The sequence below is a fragment of the Chiloscyllium punctatum genome, chromosome 2 (assembly GCF_047496795.1).
Source record: "Chiloscyllium punctatum isolate Juve2018m chromosome 2, sChiPun1.3, whole genome shotgun sequence".
Classification (NCBI taxonomy): Eukaryota; Metazoa; Chordata; class Chondrichthyes; order Orectolobiformes; family Hemiscylliidae; genus Chiloscyllium; species Chiloscyllium punctatum.
The window spans coordinates 134972888-134989367 of NC_092740.1; the positions used below are offsets into that span (position 1 = coordinate 134972888).

The 16480-nt window shown below is 39.3% G+C and overlaps 1 protein-coding gene across 15 annotated transcripts in view; it reads left to right on the forward strand.

Moving 5' to 3' along the window:
- Positions 1-16480, forward strand: part of LOC140490074 (adhesion G protein-coupled receptor L3-like) — a 652730-nt gene that overhangs the window by 537787 nt on the left and 98463 nt on the right. For all 15 annotated transcript variants that reach the window (XM_072589074.1, XM_072589083.1, XM_072589073.1 and 12 more), the window contains 3 exons: positions 335-457; positions 4574-4779; positions 12134-12307. In XM_072589074.1, coding sequence (XP_072445175.1) covers positions 335-457; positions 4574-4779; positions 12134-12307 — 503 coding nt within the window. The remainder of the gene's footprint in view (positions 1-334; positions 458-4573; positions 4780-12133; positions 12308-16480) is intronic.

Below are 16480 nucleotides of genomic sequence, written 5' to 3' on the forward strand. Positions count from 1 at the left end.
TGAAAAGCTAATGTAAAGGTAGTGGTATAATATATTATCAGTATATTAAGGTTATATTGATAATGAGATCATTAAAAGTGATCAAATTGAGCATAAATTTTGACATGGACAGGTAGGGTCAAATGACCTGCTTCTATGCTGTATATTCCATGAAAGACACATTAAAAATGGCCACTATTTGAGAGCATCTTTCTTTTATTAAGATTTTATCAATAATTTACCAAAACTTGAAAAGACAGTTCATAAAGAGTTCTAATATGGAATGGCAGACATCGATATTTGGTGTGTTATAAATGGTTTCCACAATTGCTTCTTTGTGTTCTTATATAAACAGTGTTAGAGGTTGCCCGCTTGAGCACAGATGGGACATCAGAAGATTTGCAATTTCCGCAAAATGCAATAAATGGGAACTCCATCCAACTTTCTGCAAGTACTCTGAAAAAGAATGGTCGTAATGGTAAGATTTAATTGAAATTAGTTCCTCTAAATAAGGAGTTTAAGATATGGGCTTGGGAATCATTAGAATCCAAATGCTTCAGTAAGGGCTGGTTTAAAGGAGTTACTTCGCAGTGTTGAAATCACCAACTTTCTCCAAATAAGCAGCTTGCTGAAGGAGAATTGGTGACAAGTGTGGACGTTGGGCTGAACAATTGTTGGCCTCCCACCCACAACAGAAATCCATGCGATCAGTGGTGCCGTGCTATTTCATAGCAATATCGGTGCAACCATTGTTCCCATTGATGCTATTTATGTTCAGACCACCCACATTCAAACATGGACCTGTTTGAAATGAATGCAACACTCCCTCATTACCTGCCTAAAGCCAAATGAAAATAAACAAATCAGGATTAAGGGAAATAAGAACTGGGTCAAATTCAGCAAAACCAGATGTCATTCTCTAGCAGATTTCCAATGGGAAGCAAAGATGAAAATCTTCCCCAAGCATCATAGGGCCTATGTTGAAATATGTTATTGAAAGTTAACCACTAAAAATGTTGTCAGGGCATTGTTAAAGACCAATCGTATTGAACTCATGATGATTTACTTTGTGTCGAAATTGAATTATGGACCTGAATTCAGACTTGCTTGATAGTTAAAGGAGTAAATCATCTGTGCAGCTAATATTGAGTAATCGAGACATCGCTAACTGCCCAATAAAATTGCAACAATTCTACAGATAATTCTGATATCAGCATTTTATTGAGTTGGAATTGTAGTTTTTTTGTTTTCAGTACACAAACTTCAATTATGGTTTGAAGGAAGTATAGAAGGGAATCAATTTTATCGACATGTCAGTCCAACGATAAGACATTGATATGTTTCACTGCCTTAATGCTTGTGCCAGAAAAGTTGATTGAAATTCAGAACATTTCAAACCATTATTTCTTACAAATAGCTAACCCATTTTAATCTACTTCATGCATGTTAGATGGGGTAAAACTCAACATTGAGGATATTTAGGTGTTTGTTTCAGTATTTTCATATTATATGCTTTATTGAGAATATACATCTATCGTGAGTATTGAATAAATCTGATATAATCCAGTACCTTCACTAAGGAACAGCTAGTTCTACTAGTCATAGTAGTCATACAGCACGGAAACAGACCCTTCGCTCCAACCAGTCCATGCTGACCATAATCCCAAACTAAACTACTCCCGTCCGTCTGCTCTTGGCCCGTATCCCTCCAAACATTTCCTAATGATGTACTTATCCAAATGTCTTTTAAACATTGCAATTGTACCCACATCTACCACTTCCTCAGGAAGTTCATTCCACACACAAACCACCTGCCGTGTATAAAATTTGCCTCCATATCTTTTTTAAACCTTTCTGCTCTCACATTAAAAATGTGCCCGCTAGTCTTGAAATCCCCATCCTAGGGAAAAGACAACTACCATTAACTCTGTCTAGGTCCCACGTTATTTTATAAACCTCCATAGGTCGCCTTTCCATCCCCTAAGCTCCAGTGAGAAAAATCCCAGCCAACAATTGGCAAATTTATCACAGAAGCATGTGACTGTTTTGGCACAGCAGGAGCTCATCATGCCTACACAGATTGTTAAATGGATGATCATTTCCAAGTAACAATCTCTTGCTTTTTTTTCTATACCATTGAACATTATTTTCATCCAGATAATTGATCTATGCCCTGTTGAATGCTGAATTGAACTTGCTTCCGCAACATTTCCAGGCAATGCATTTAATACCTTAACTATGCACAGTGTGAAAAAGGCTTTCCTCACTTCACCCTTAATTTGTTTTGCAGATAACTCAAATCTATGTTCTTTGTTCTTGTTTCCTTTGAGTCGGAACAGTTTCTCCCTATCCAGTCTGCTTATGGTTTTGAAAATCTCTATCAAATTGCACTAAGCCTTCTCCCACAAGGAGAACAGTTCCAACTTCTTCAATCTATCCTCATAACCAAAGTGTCTCATCCCTGGAGAGAGGTTCTGCTTAGAGAATACAAGATACTAGGCACTATATTGAAAATTACAGCCTCAAAGGTATGGATTATATCTGAAATTCATACACATGGGGCACGTTAAATTAGAGAGATGACCAAGTAATGCAAGAAATGACAAGGGACAAAAGAGACCTAGAGTGCTGGTACATAGCTCCTTGAAAGTGGCATCACATATAGACAGAGTGGTAACAAAGGCATTTGGCACACTTGCCTTCATCAGTCAGAGCATTGGATACAGGAGTTGGAACGTTATGTTATGGCTGTACAAGACATTACTAAGGCCACATTTGGAGTACTGTGTACAATTCTGGTCACCCTTCTATAGGAAGGATGTTATTAAACTGGAATGGGAGCAAAATGATTTCCAAGGATGTTACTGAGACTGGAAAGTTTGAGTTAGAAGGAGAGGCTGGATAAGCTGGGGCTTTTTTTCCTTGGAACGCAGGAAGCTGTGGGGTTTATAAAATCATGAAGGGCATGAACAGGGTGAAAAGGTCTTTTCATCAAGGTCGGGGAGCCCAAAACTAGAGGGCATAGGTTAAGGTGAGAGAGGAGGATTTAAAAGGGACCCGAAAGGCAACCTTTTCACACAGAGGGTTGTGTGTACAGAATGAGTTGAAAGGGGAAGAGGTGGTAGAACAGATACAATTACTACATTTAAATGACATTTTGATAGGAAAAAAGGTTCAGAAAGGTTTAAAGGAATATGGACTGAACACAGGTAAATGGGGCTTGTTCAATTTAGGAAACCTGGTTGGCAAGGAGGGCCTTTTTCTGTGTGGTAAAGCTCTGAGCCTCTATTAATGGATTCTAGTTTGTGTGCCATTGGTTACAGTATTGTAAATAGTACTATTGGAAAGGTTTACACCTGAACTGTATTGGGTCCAGTATTCTTGCTCCCTACACAATTGGGAAACAGAGAAGGTTTAAAACCAACTAATGGGGAGGCATCAATGTTTTTATGTGGACATCGCTGGTCAGGCCAATATTTATTGCCCATCCTTAATCTCTCTGGGGGCCATTAATAGTCAACCACATTGATGTATCTGGAATCACATGCAGGTCAGATAAGGTAAGGGTAGCAGATTTCCTTCCCTGAAGGATATGAGTGAACCAGATGGATATTTACAATGATTTAATGGTCACCTGCAGATGTATAATCTTTGGACACCAATAAGACATTTGATAAGGGGCCACATTAAATGTTATTGCAGAAAGTAAAAGCTGACCTTTGGGGAGTGACATATTAATATGGACAGAAGATTGGCTGATTGGCAGAAACAGAATGTGTGTATCAAGGGACCTTTGATTGGCAACGGTTTATGTGGGAAAATGTAAAGTTCAATTTGGCAGGAAGAACAAAAAAGCAATACTGGATGACGACAGAATTTAGAGGTGCAGTGAGATTTAAATGGGTCTGGTGCTCGAGTCACCAAAGATTAATATGCAGATACGCAATGTGGTTGACTCATAACTGCCCTCTGGGTAATTAAGGATGGGTATTAAATGCTGCCTAGTCAGTTTCAAGGGTAAAGAGGAATGTGGAATTCAAAACACAAACAAATCCATCCTGATCTTATTAAATGGTGGAATAGACATGTGGGACCAAATAGTCTACTGTCGTTTTGCATGATCACATCATTTACACAGATTATTTCTAATTGCAAGGAAGGCTGAATGTCTGTGCTTCACAATGGATTTTGCTTTTGAGACTATCTAAAGTCTTATTGTTCAAAAGTCTGGTTATCAAATAGATTGTGATGAATATAGGGTTAGTGAATGCAAATATTTCTTCTGCACTGGCCAAACAAATGTAGATTATATACTTTATTCAAGCAACTTTTTCACCATGGTGAGAGGCTCTGTCTAAATCCAATGCTGTTTTATAGGTTTTGGAAATCAAATTAATTTAAGACTGCAACATTTTATGCCGACTGCAAGAAAGATCAGCTTTGCTGAACTTTTGGGTCAGGGAAAGGTGAAACTCCACTGCATTCAGGCTTTCAAGGAAACACAATTACAGTCTCAATCTATTTTTAAACAATCACCGAACATCCATTTCTTGAAATGTCAGTAAAGGTAATATGTCATATCCCTTCGTTGCAGGTGAGATAAGAGTGGCTTTTGTCCTCTACAATAATTTGGGAAGCTATCTTTCTACAGAGAATGCCAGCTTCAAGCTAGGAAGTGAGGCGATGTCAACGAATCACACTGTTATAGTCAACTCACAGGTCGTCTCTGCAGCAATAAATAAAGAAAGTAACCGAATCTACTTGGCAGCGCCTGTCATTTTTACCTTAAAGCATCTTGATGTAAGTAAGAAAATCGATTCACTCTGTGTTCAATGTGCAGCTTCCACTTGTGTGTTTCCCTTTACTCCCTCAACACTTTCCAATCTACCACTGTCTAATCCCCCTGCATTTGTACTTTAAATTGGCCGAGTAGTCTTAATAAAAGCAAAATACTGTGAATGCTTCAGATCTGAAATAAAAAACATGTAAATGGAAAATGTTAGTTGGTCTGGCAGGATCTGTGAAGAAAGAAATAGAGCTAACATTTCAATTCCAATATGACTTTTTCATTAACTCTCTGCCTTATTTTATTGTTGGTACAAACTTGCCAAGGTTTTTTTTTCATGTTTCTGATTCAGCCAGATAGTTACAGTTGTTTATAACAACTTGCAAGATAATTGAACAATGAGCCCGTTTATATGATGAAGAGTCACATTGTTATTAGAGTATTTTTATTTTCACTATTTCAATATATTCATTACTTCGCATCTGTCATGTTGATGTCGGAACATAAGAAGTAGGAGTAGGAGTGGATGATTCTGCTTGCATGGCTGCTCCACTATTCAGTCAGAGCTTAGCCTCGATTCCATGTTTCTGCCAGTTTCCCTTAACACTCAATTCCCCCTCTGATATAAAGGAGGTGCAAGTAATTAAGACTACCAAAAGCTTTATCCATTACTAGTGTGAAGGTGACAGGGTATTACAGAACCCAAGTTGCATTATCGAATATTTGTAAAGTTCCCTTGTGCCCTTTTCAAATGCCATAATTTCAATGTCTTGTTCAGCAATGCATGGCTTATTATATTTTTTCGGTTAAATTAAAACCGCAGGAATACTTTGCTTCCTTCAGAGCCTGCAATGCATCCCCAAACCTAGGTGAGAGTGAGCATCCTTGTGAATCTTTACATTGAATGCCCAATAATTAACAGAGATCCTCAGTTTGCTCAAGATGGCAATCAGAGGGGAGTGTGGATTTGATGAGATTTGAATGATACTTCACTTCAAAGACTTCTGCAGGGAGTCCCTAGACATCCTCCCAGAGATATCATGGGATCCAGCATGATGGACCTTTACTGGATGATCACCTTTAGTCTCAAGGAGAAAGTGAGGACTGCACATGCTGGAGATTAGAGTTGAGCGTGTGGTGCTGGAAAAAGACAGCAGGTTAAGCAGCATCCAAGCAGCAGCAGAATCAACGTTTCAGGCAAAAGCCCTTCATCAGGAATGAGGCTGTGGGCCGAGGGGGTTGTGAGATAAATGGGAGGGGGTCAGGCTGGGAGGAAGGTAGCTGAGGGTGCGATAGGTAGATGGAGGTGGGAGTAATGGTGATAGGTCAGAGATGAGGGTGGAAAGGCTCTAGTCTCAGTCTCGTTCCCTACCAGATCACAATAGTCAGTGTTGCCAACATCCTCACTGAGCATTTTCTCACACTTGGCGAGAATAGAAAGAAATTGCCCTCTCTTTAAGTCACCGAGGCCTCATTTAAGTCACCAAGGTCCATCTTTGAAATGTGATTAGGGACATCTTCTCCAGTTGGTCCAATCTTCATGACAGTGGCAAGTTTAAGGACCTCAGTGGGCATTCTGAATTGGAGCTAAGAAGCCTTGTTACTGAAACTGGTGATCTGCATGGCTGCACTACTTTTCTCACCCAGTGACAAGGGTGGTTCCCAGGGTAATACCAGTAAGAGTATCATTACACGTAACCAGTGATATTCTAGCAAGACACAGCTATCAAGGAGCCTTTGAGAACAGCAGAGGTGTGGGCAAAGTGACAGAACAGCCCAATTCCCTACTAATTAAACAATCTCAGGGTATCACACAGGCTGACCCACGTTTTTTGCATGAACCAAGACCAATGACTCCTAAGCCCCATCTGCTGACCTCATAAATTATTACTCATGCTGATTACCAAACATGCTTTTCAAGGAGTCCCTGATGTTTCTTAACATTCAACCCTGACACCACAGTTATTCTGAACTACCTCACTTCCACTTAGTATTGATCAAGTCACAAGCTACCATAAAAGATAGGTTACTAAAACTGGATTTCCAAGAGGGAGAGCTTGTTCCGCCATGATAGGGGATGACCTGACCTCTGAAGAGCTGAGATCTGGATGAGGGTGGAAACATTGATCATCTCAGCTGCCTAGGCAAGGTGATTTTGTAAAAATTGGTGAGCAACAGTTAATATCACTGCTCCTACATCCAGTTGAGCACAATGCTTCAAATCTCATGCCTGCTCTAGGTCATGTCACTCTCCCTTTACATAAGACCAAGCCATGTTGTAAAAGGACCTTTCTCCCCCAGCCTGGCTCTCAGTGGGAAGCAGTGCACCTGACTGACATGGTGGTGGTGCTTGTTAAGGGCAGTCTCATTTGTAGTGCCCAGCCCTGTTATAATTCCAACACGTCTTCAGAGTATCCCTCCAACAGGACCAGCCACAAAGCTTAACCTGGAGACAGGACAGCAAGGATGGATCTGCTCTTGTTGTGCAGCAGTCTGTTCCACCTGCTTCCTCAGCCTGAGGTCTGCATGCTGGTCTGTTCTAACAGACACCTCCCTAATGGTAGCCTCTTTCTTGGTCTTTGGAGTCAATTTTTTCTCCAAGGTCAAGATGATGTTAGCCAATACTTCAAACAAAAACAATTCAGGTTTGTCGCCTTCAAGCCTGTTCAACTCTATTTCGATGTTTCCATCCCTTACCAGTTCAGCTAGACGGTTATTCCACTGGCCACAAATCTTAAGAGAAACAAGGCTAAAACTAGGAAAACAGTATTTACAATGGATTAAGTCAGCAGTTGCACATCTTAGATGAGGAATCCTTTGTTTCTGTCTTTCCTTTACTCCACAAGGCCTCTCTCTTCATCCTTAGTCTGATAAAGTCACTGTTTCACTCCAGGGCAGTTATGCAGGGACTATTTAGCTTCCCTGGTCTGTGTGTTCCCTCACTATTGCTACTTACTATTGAAAGCCCCACTATATTTTTAGTCAACAAAAGTGATTGTTTTTGAGTTCCTCTTCCCTTTACTAAGATTATTTAAGTGCTTTTACTGTGAAGACCCATACCAAATATTTGTTTGTTATCTCCCATTTCCATGTTTAACATTATCAATTCCCCCAAGGAGAATCCTCTAAGGAACCGATGTTTACTTCTTACTTCATTTATGCATGCTTAGAGAAGCTGTAACATTTTTTTTGCTAGTTTACTCTCATAATCCATTTTCAGTTTTTTTTTAAAATCATCCTTTTTTTCTTTTAAACTCTGCAAACCTTCAACTTACCATTGATCCTTACAATATTGAATGCCTTTTATTTCAGTTGGATCCCATGCCTAAATATTTGTTAGCCACAGGTGGTTCATAGCTTTCATACTGTTTCTTTACCAATGGAATAAATATTTGTTGAAAATAATGAAGTACCTTATGAAATGGCTGCTCCAGCTGATGTATTTTTGTACCTTTTTAATCTAGTTTTGCAGTCCAATTTCACTAATTCGGTCTTCATACTTTCATGATCACATAAGTCATTAATTTCATTACCAAGTTTTTCACGTTCTATCTAAATATAAGATTCTCACATTTTGTGATCACTCTTCCTAGAGGATTCTTTACTATGAAATCATGAATTAAACCTCTCTTTCCATATTAATATGGTCTGTTCCTTGGTTTCAAAGATAAACTTTTCTAAGTGTATCTAATGAACTCATCCTCTAGGCTACCTTTACCAATTTGATGTGTCCAATCTATGTGAAGATTAAAACCACCCAATATAATTGTAATACCTTTCCCCACAAGTCCCTGGCATTATTGATCTATATCCTGTTTTACAGTGAAGCCACTACTAGGTGGCTGGTAAACTACTTCCTCCAGTAACCTTTACTCATTGCTACTTCATATTTCTCCATATCCAGACTCTACATTTTGATTTTCTGAGTTAGGATCATTTCTCACTGCTGCGCTGATCACATCCTTTATTAACAGAGCCATCCACCTTTTTTTCTTTTCTGCTTGTGCTTCTAAAATGTCAACAATCTATAAATATTCAGTACTAACCCTGGGTCACTTTGCAGCCACATGACTTTAATAGCTATCAAATCATACATATTTATTTTTATTGTGCTATCAGCATATCTGTTTTGGTACAAATATTGTGTGGATACAGAAAAGAAGCCTTTATGTTTGTCTTTTCATCATGCTTCCTTGCTCTTGACCCTATTTGCTCATGCAAACTTGTGTGTCCTTCTGTTGCATTCTGGTTATCATAATCCATAAGAATAACTGTTGCTTAGTTCTGCCTAAATACCTCTGCTAAGCTTGAAGCATCACCATCATTGTTTAGTTTGAAGCCATATCTAATGTGCTAATTATGTGTTTGATTTGCCAGGTCACTGATCATAGCATAGTTCAGGTAAAACCTGTTCAAATGCAACAACTCCCTCTTTCCCAGGTACAAAGACCAGTTCCCCTTCAACTGAAACCCAATTCTTCTGCAACAAACTTAACTTCCAACATAAACACAAAATACTGCAAATGTGAGAAGTTTGAAATAAAAACAGAAATTGCAGGTCTAGCAGCATCTATGGAGAGAGAAACCGAGTTAATGTTTCAAGTCTTGTATGAGTTTTTCTGCGGAGTTTGTCCAGCATTTGTTTTTCATAATCACGTTAACTTCATGGAGTTTTCTTATAACTCAGGTTGTAATCGAAAGATTTTTACCTGTAATCTGAGATATTTCAATTCATCTGCAAAAGTAAAAGGTGGGTATTATGAGCCAAAATGGGATTACAATCTCTCAGGAAGTAAGGGCCACCATAGAGCTCCAACAGAGTTATTGCATCATGTTTCCATTCCCACAGGCCCTTGCTCTCATCAGGCATCCCCTCACAACCTCTGATCTCACTGAAGGCTATGACAATTTTCAGTCAAGGAATGGGCTCACAATAGGAAAATATTTGGGAAGCCCTGAATTAATAAGGGGACATAAATTTAAGGTGAAGGGTGGAAGGTATAGGGGAGATGTCAGGGGTGGGTTCTTTACCCAGAGAGTGGTGGGGGCATGGAATGCGCTGCCTGTGGGAGTGGTAGAGTCAGAATCATTGGCGACCTTTAAGCGGCATTTGGATAGGTACGTGGATGGGTGCTTAATCTAGGTTAGAAGTTCGGCACAACATCGTGGGCCGAAGGGCCTGTTCTGTGCTGTATTGTTCTATGTTCTATGTTCTAATAACTGACATGATACAGTCACAAAATATTGTGAGAGTATTTTTCCAGAAATACTTGAAACTGTGAGAAATATCTCGACTGGCTACCAAGGCCTTTTGAGGCCAGATTCCATGATGTGCTGTTGTGTAGAGAAAGGAGCCATCAGGCTAGTGAAGGGAGACACTATTTCTCAGGCAAAGCCAAGATATAGTCTAACTTTCCAGCCAGCTATTTGGGAGGTGCTTTTCCATCTATTATTTTAACAATTAAAGAGATATTTAAAGCATAATCAAATTCTGCAGCAACTAAGTATTGATTTTCTTTAGAATTGTTTGCTGGATAGTGGATGAGTCTTTACAAATCTCTCCAGTATCATTAACATTACTTGAATCTTCACTCAGATATAGCTGAGTTGACAGAAATAAAGAAGTATGTTCAATTATTCCATGTCAAACAATGCATTAACAATTTGCAACTATTCTATCAGGTGATAAAGTTCAGGCAAACTGTTTATTTTGAATTCTCCAAATGACAGTTTTAAAAGATTGTAGGTGTCGGAGGCAACTAAATTGGTCTTTCATAGAGTCATAGAGGTCTACAGCACATAAAAAACACCATTTGACCCATTGAGTCTGTGCCAGTCAGAAAAATAACTCTAATCTCATTTTCCAACCACATTTTCCAACACAATTGAAACAATTTTAACCACCTTAGTTGTGTGGGATCAATGTGTTTAGAGAGCTTAAAATGAGACGACATTCTTAAGTGCAGTAAAGTCTTAAAATCTCATTGGGATCTGACTGTATGTTGGTTTGGGGACACCTACTTAGATAATAACCACAACAGTGGAGGAGGATGCACTGTCTTTTCTGAAGTGTAGACATTAGTTTCTCCCTCTTGGTCAATATTTCCCATCTACATTGTTTTATTCTCTTGAGGTCTGGTTTTAACTTGATATTAGAGTTTTTCATTTAAAATTTCATCAAGATCTTCTATTATCAGAAATCCCAAAGTGTTACAATTGTAGTCTTCAACTTCAGCTATAAAAATAAGCATTATATCAGGTTCATTAGCTACTTCTTTATGTCAGCTCAATAATGCAAACTATTGTTACTGTCAGCCATTTCTAAGGGAAGGCTTGCTGCTGTTTGCAAGAATGCAGAAAAACACATTCAAAACTTTGTTATTAGTCACAAACATCTTAGATATTTTTCCTCTAATACACCCTGTGCCCCTACTTTTCACTTATTCTATACTTCTGTTACTTTTTGTTAATAACTTTGATTTGTCTACCTGATTGTATAATTACGCCAAAGTCCCTTCAAACCATTAATTATTTCCTCTGTCCCATGGCCATGTCCATTTTTCAGTTGTTGGCAGGTTTGACTTACTTGCCAAATTGTGCAGATGAGAAACAAGTAAGGATGTAGAAATGATTCCTACGGAGCACTTCTTGACACCTTCCCCTTCGCTACCATAATTCTCGACAGTGTTGTCAGTCGCCCATCTTTTCACCACTCTCAGGTTTCACTCTCAAACCACAATGTTCTGTTCAGTTAGAAGATGTCCCATATAGAAATCTGCCAAACACTTTGGAATTTCCAAACAATCTATATAATTGCTCAATCCAATCTATCTGTGATGCCTTCAGAGAGCTTGACGGTTTGCTCAGCAGTATGTTTCTATTCTAATTTCAGGCTGGCTGCCTGTTCTTTTTTATTAATTCTTATTAAAATGTTCCTGGTAAACAACTTGGTTCAACTAAGTGGTATGTTCTTCATGCACCAATTAAATCAAGGTCTAATGACAGGCTTGCTGACTCTCAATTCTCTTTCAATGTTCAGTGGACATTGCCACTTTAATAATCAAATGGGGTCACAGTAATACACAATTGGCAGGCACTGTTAAATTGCTTGATCTGAATTGCAAATGAAGCAGATGGTTGTTACAGAGTTGATTTTAGTTGTGGTTTCAAATTAATCAAAACCAAAGAATTAATTTGGTAATAGTGAAGTGCTTGAGAGCAATCTGAATTTTATAGCTTGTACATGGAGAATGTGACATGTAACAGATTGCTTCTTGACTGAGGAATGAATGTATTGAAGAGCTGGCTCACAGGAGGAGAGATGGTACTTGTCACAGTTTGAAAGGTTTTATCTTTTTTTTGTTGCAGCTCCAAAACAATTTTAACCCTAATTGCTCATTCTGGAGCTACTCAAAGCGCACCATGACAGGATATTGGTCGACACAGGGTTGCAGAATGCTGGGCTCAAACAGGACACACACTACATGTTCCTGTAATCATCTCACAAACTTTGCCGTCCTCATGGCGCACAAAGATGTTAAGGTAAGTTTCAGGTCAGAAAGTTTCAGGTCTTTATGTCCAAGCATTGGATGATTGATTGGTTAATTTGGAAATCAAAACAATCTCTGTTAATTCAGAGGATCTCAATCAAACTGGTTGTACTTGCTCTATATTGCTGGGCCAGTGAAATGAAATGAAATTTCTGAGAATCAAAGCAAGTATTAACTATTTTACAGTGCATCATGGAAAAAGTACTGTTCACAGGAGTGAAGGAAACTGGACACAAGGTGAAATATTTCAACATGTACTGAGTCAATAGCTCCACACTAAATTCCTTCTTGATGTTTGTCATACATAGATTGAGCTGAGCCACGTTAAGATCTTCATCGTGTTTATCTGATTTAAAGCTCTTTCATCCCATTGATTCAGTCATTTTGGATGTTAAAGTTAGTTAGAACCCTTGAATTTTGAATCACCTTGTTTAGTGATCATCTAACAATAGCAACATTTTATTACTCAATGATAAATAACATGTAACAATCTGAAAATTTTCTCCCTCCTCCACACTGCATCACAGTTAGGTTCTTGTGCAAAATCGTACAAAAGCCACAGGCTAGATTACTGTCGGTGCGTGACTGGTGAGAGAGCAATGTCTGCAAATATTTTAATATCTTAAGACATTAAAAGCAATTGCATCTTAAAAGCCATGTATACTATTTGTTTTATTTGTTTATTTGTTTTATTTATTATTTCATTCACTCTGTGCGTTTTTCTAAGGGTGATAAAGCTGTAGAGCAGCACCTCTAAGAGTTATTCCTTTCAGTTTATTTTTCAATCAGTTATGTTTGAGATTCTCATCCCACATTTTCTTTTTATTTGTCTCTAAACTGCTTTCCATGTTCACAAAAGGAAAAATAAGTTCTTTAATTGACATAAATTGATCCTTTCCTTTTTAGCTCTTTCTTTAAATCGATTTTTAAAAATGCATTCCCATATATCTGAGGTCATTGCTATGTTTTCATTGCACTGTTTGTGTTAAAGAGACAGGATTTACAGACATTAATGTGCCTGCACTGAAAACAATACAATCAGTGATTTCAGGCCAATTTTTTTATATAGTTGGTAACAATTAATTGTTGCTTGATTTCAGCCAGTTCAGATGTTGTAGTTTTAGGCTCCAAGGTCCAGTTGTGGTGCAATGGTAGTGTCCATGCCCTGAACTAGGGTAACCTGAGTTCAAGTCCTATCTGTGCCAGATGTATGTAATAATATCTCTAAAAGGTTGTTTAGGGAAACAGATAGTGTTAGGTTCCTATAGCGTCATAGAGGTGTACAGCATGGAAACAGACACTTCAGTCCAACCTATCCATGCTGACCAGATATCCCAACCCAATCTAATCCCATCTGCCAGCACCCAAAACCAGCCATATCCATCCAAACCCTTCCTATTCATTTACCAATCCAGGTGCCTTTTAAATTTTGTAATTGCACTAGCCTCCACCACTTCCTCTGGCAGCTCATTCCATACACGTTCCACCCAGTGTGTGAAAAAGTTGCCCCTTAGAGTCTCTTTTATATCTTTCCCCTCTCACCCTAAACCTATGCCCTCTAGTTCTGCACTTCCCTACCCCAGGGAAAAGAACTTGTCTATTTACCTTATCCACGCCCTTCATGATTTTATAAACCTCTATGAGGTCATCCCTCAGCCTCCGACGCTCCAGGGAAAACCGCCCTAGCTGAATCAACCTCTCCTTATAGCTCAAATCCTCCAATCCTGGCAACATCTTTGTAAATCTTTTCTGAACTCTTTCAAGGTTCACAACATCCTTCCAATAGGAAGGAGACCAGAATTGCACACAATATTCCAAAAAAGCCAATGTCCATTGCAGCCGCAACATGACCTCCCAACTCCTGTACTCAATATTCTGACCAATAAAGGAAATCATACCAAACGCCGCCTTCTCTATCCTATCTCCCTGCAAATCTACTTTCAAGGAGCTATGAACCTGCACTCCAAGGTCTCTTTGTTTAGCAACACTGCGAGGACATTACCATTAAGTGTATAAGTCCTGCTAAGATTTGCTTTCCCAAAATGCAGAACTTTGCATCTATCTGAATTAAACTCCATCTGCAACTCCTCAGCCCATTGGCTCATCTGATCAAGATGCTGTTATAATCCCAGGTCACCTTCGCTCATCACTACACCTCCAATTTTGGTGTCATCTGCAAACTTACCAACTATACCTTTTAAGCTCACATCCAAATCATTTATATAAATAACGAAAAGTAGTGGACCTAGCACCAATCCTTGTGGCACTCCACTAGTCACAGGCTGCCAATCTGAAAAACAACCCTCCACCGCCACCCTCTGTCTTTTACCTCTGACCCAGTTCTGTATCCAAATGGCAAGTTCTCCCTGTATTCCATGAGATCTAACCTTGCTAGTCAGTCTCCCATGGGGAACCTTGTCAAACGGCTTACTGAAGTCCATATAGCTCAAGTCCACTGCTCTGCCCTTATCAATCCTCTTTGTTACTTCTTCAAAGAACTCAATCAAGTTTGTGAGACATGATTTCCCACGCACAAAGCCATGTTGACTATCCCTACTCAGTCCTTGCCTTTCCAAATACATGTACATCCTGTCCCTCAGGATTCCCTCCAACAACTTGCCCACCACCGATGTCAGGCTCACTGGTCTACAGCTCCCTGGCTTGTCCTTACCACCTTTCTTAAATAGTGGCAGCACGTTAGCCAACCTCCAGTCTTCTGGCACCTCACCTGTGACTATCGATTATACAAATATCTCAGCAAGAGGCCCAGTAACCACTTCCCTACAGAGTTCTAGGATACACCTAATCAGGGTCTAGATTAGAGTGGTGCTGGAAAAGCACAGCAGGTCAGGCAGCATCCGAGGAGCAGGCCTAGGGATTTATCCACTTTTATGCATTTCAAGACATCCAGCACTTCCTCTTCTGTAATATGAACATTTTTCAAGGTGTCACCATCTATTTCCCTGCATTCTGTATGTTCCATGTCCTTTTCCACAGTAATCAGTGATGCAAAATACTTGTTTAGTGTCTCCTCTATCTCCTGTGGTTCCACACAAAGGCTGCCTTGCTGATTTTTGAGGGCCCTATTCTCTAGGAGAAAGTGAGGACTGCAGATGCTGGAGATCAGAGCTTAAAAATGTGATGCTGGAAAAGCGCAGCAGGTCAGGCAGCATCTCTCCCTAGTTACCCTTTTGTCTTTAGTGTATTTATAAAAACCTTTTGGATTCTCCTTGACTCTATTTGCCAAAACTATCTCATGTCCCCTTCTTGCCCTTCTGATTCCCTCTTCAGTATACTCCTACTGCCTTTATACTCTTCTAAGGATTCACTCGATCTATTCTGTCTATACCTGACATATGCTTCCTTCTTTTTCTTAACCGAACCCTCAATTTCTTTCATCATCCAGCATTCTCTATACCTACCAACCTTACCTTTCACCCTAACAGAAATATACTTTCTCTAGACTCTTGTTATCTCATTTCTGAAGGCTTCCCATTTTCCAGCCATCTCGTTACCTGCAAACATCTGCCCCCAATCAGCTTTTGGAAGTTCTTGCCTAATACCGTCAAAGTCAATCAATCTTTCTTATTCTTTCTGCCCTGCTACCTGGTAATGTTTTATTCTGTATTTGATTTGGTTTATTGTTGCCAGATGTACCTCCGCACAGTGAAGAGTTTTGTTTTGCATGCAGTCCAGGCAGATCATGCCATTCAAAAATCAAAAGCTGATTGTACAGAGCGAGGAATACAAAGTTACGGCTGCAAAGAAAGTGTACAAAAAGCAAGATTAACATTAGATTTGAAATTTCAGAAGACCAGTCAGATGTCTAATAACAGCAGGGACAGAGCTGTTCCTGAACCTGTGCTACATGCATTTAAGCTTTTGTATCTTCTGCCTGACAGAAGAGGCTGGACAAGATTATAACCAGGGTGGGAGGTGTGTGTTGGTGTGTGTGTATATGTGTGTGTGTGTGTGTGTGTGTATACACACACTTCGTAAGTTTCTTTTGGCTGAAATGGACCTCAAACTCTACTTTAGTTTAACAGTTTGATCAACTTCCAACTATATAAAATACAAACTGTAAAGGGTTATCAGTTTTAAAACCTTGTCGAGCTTGTCACATCACGTTTAGTCGAAAGAGAGAAGTCACTGCTTCATTCTGCTG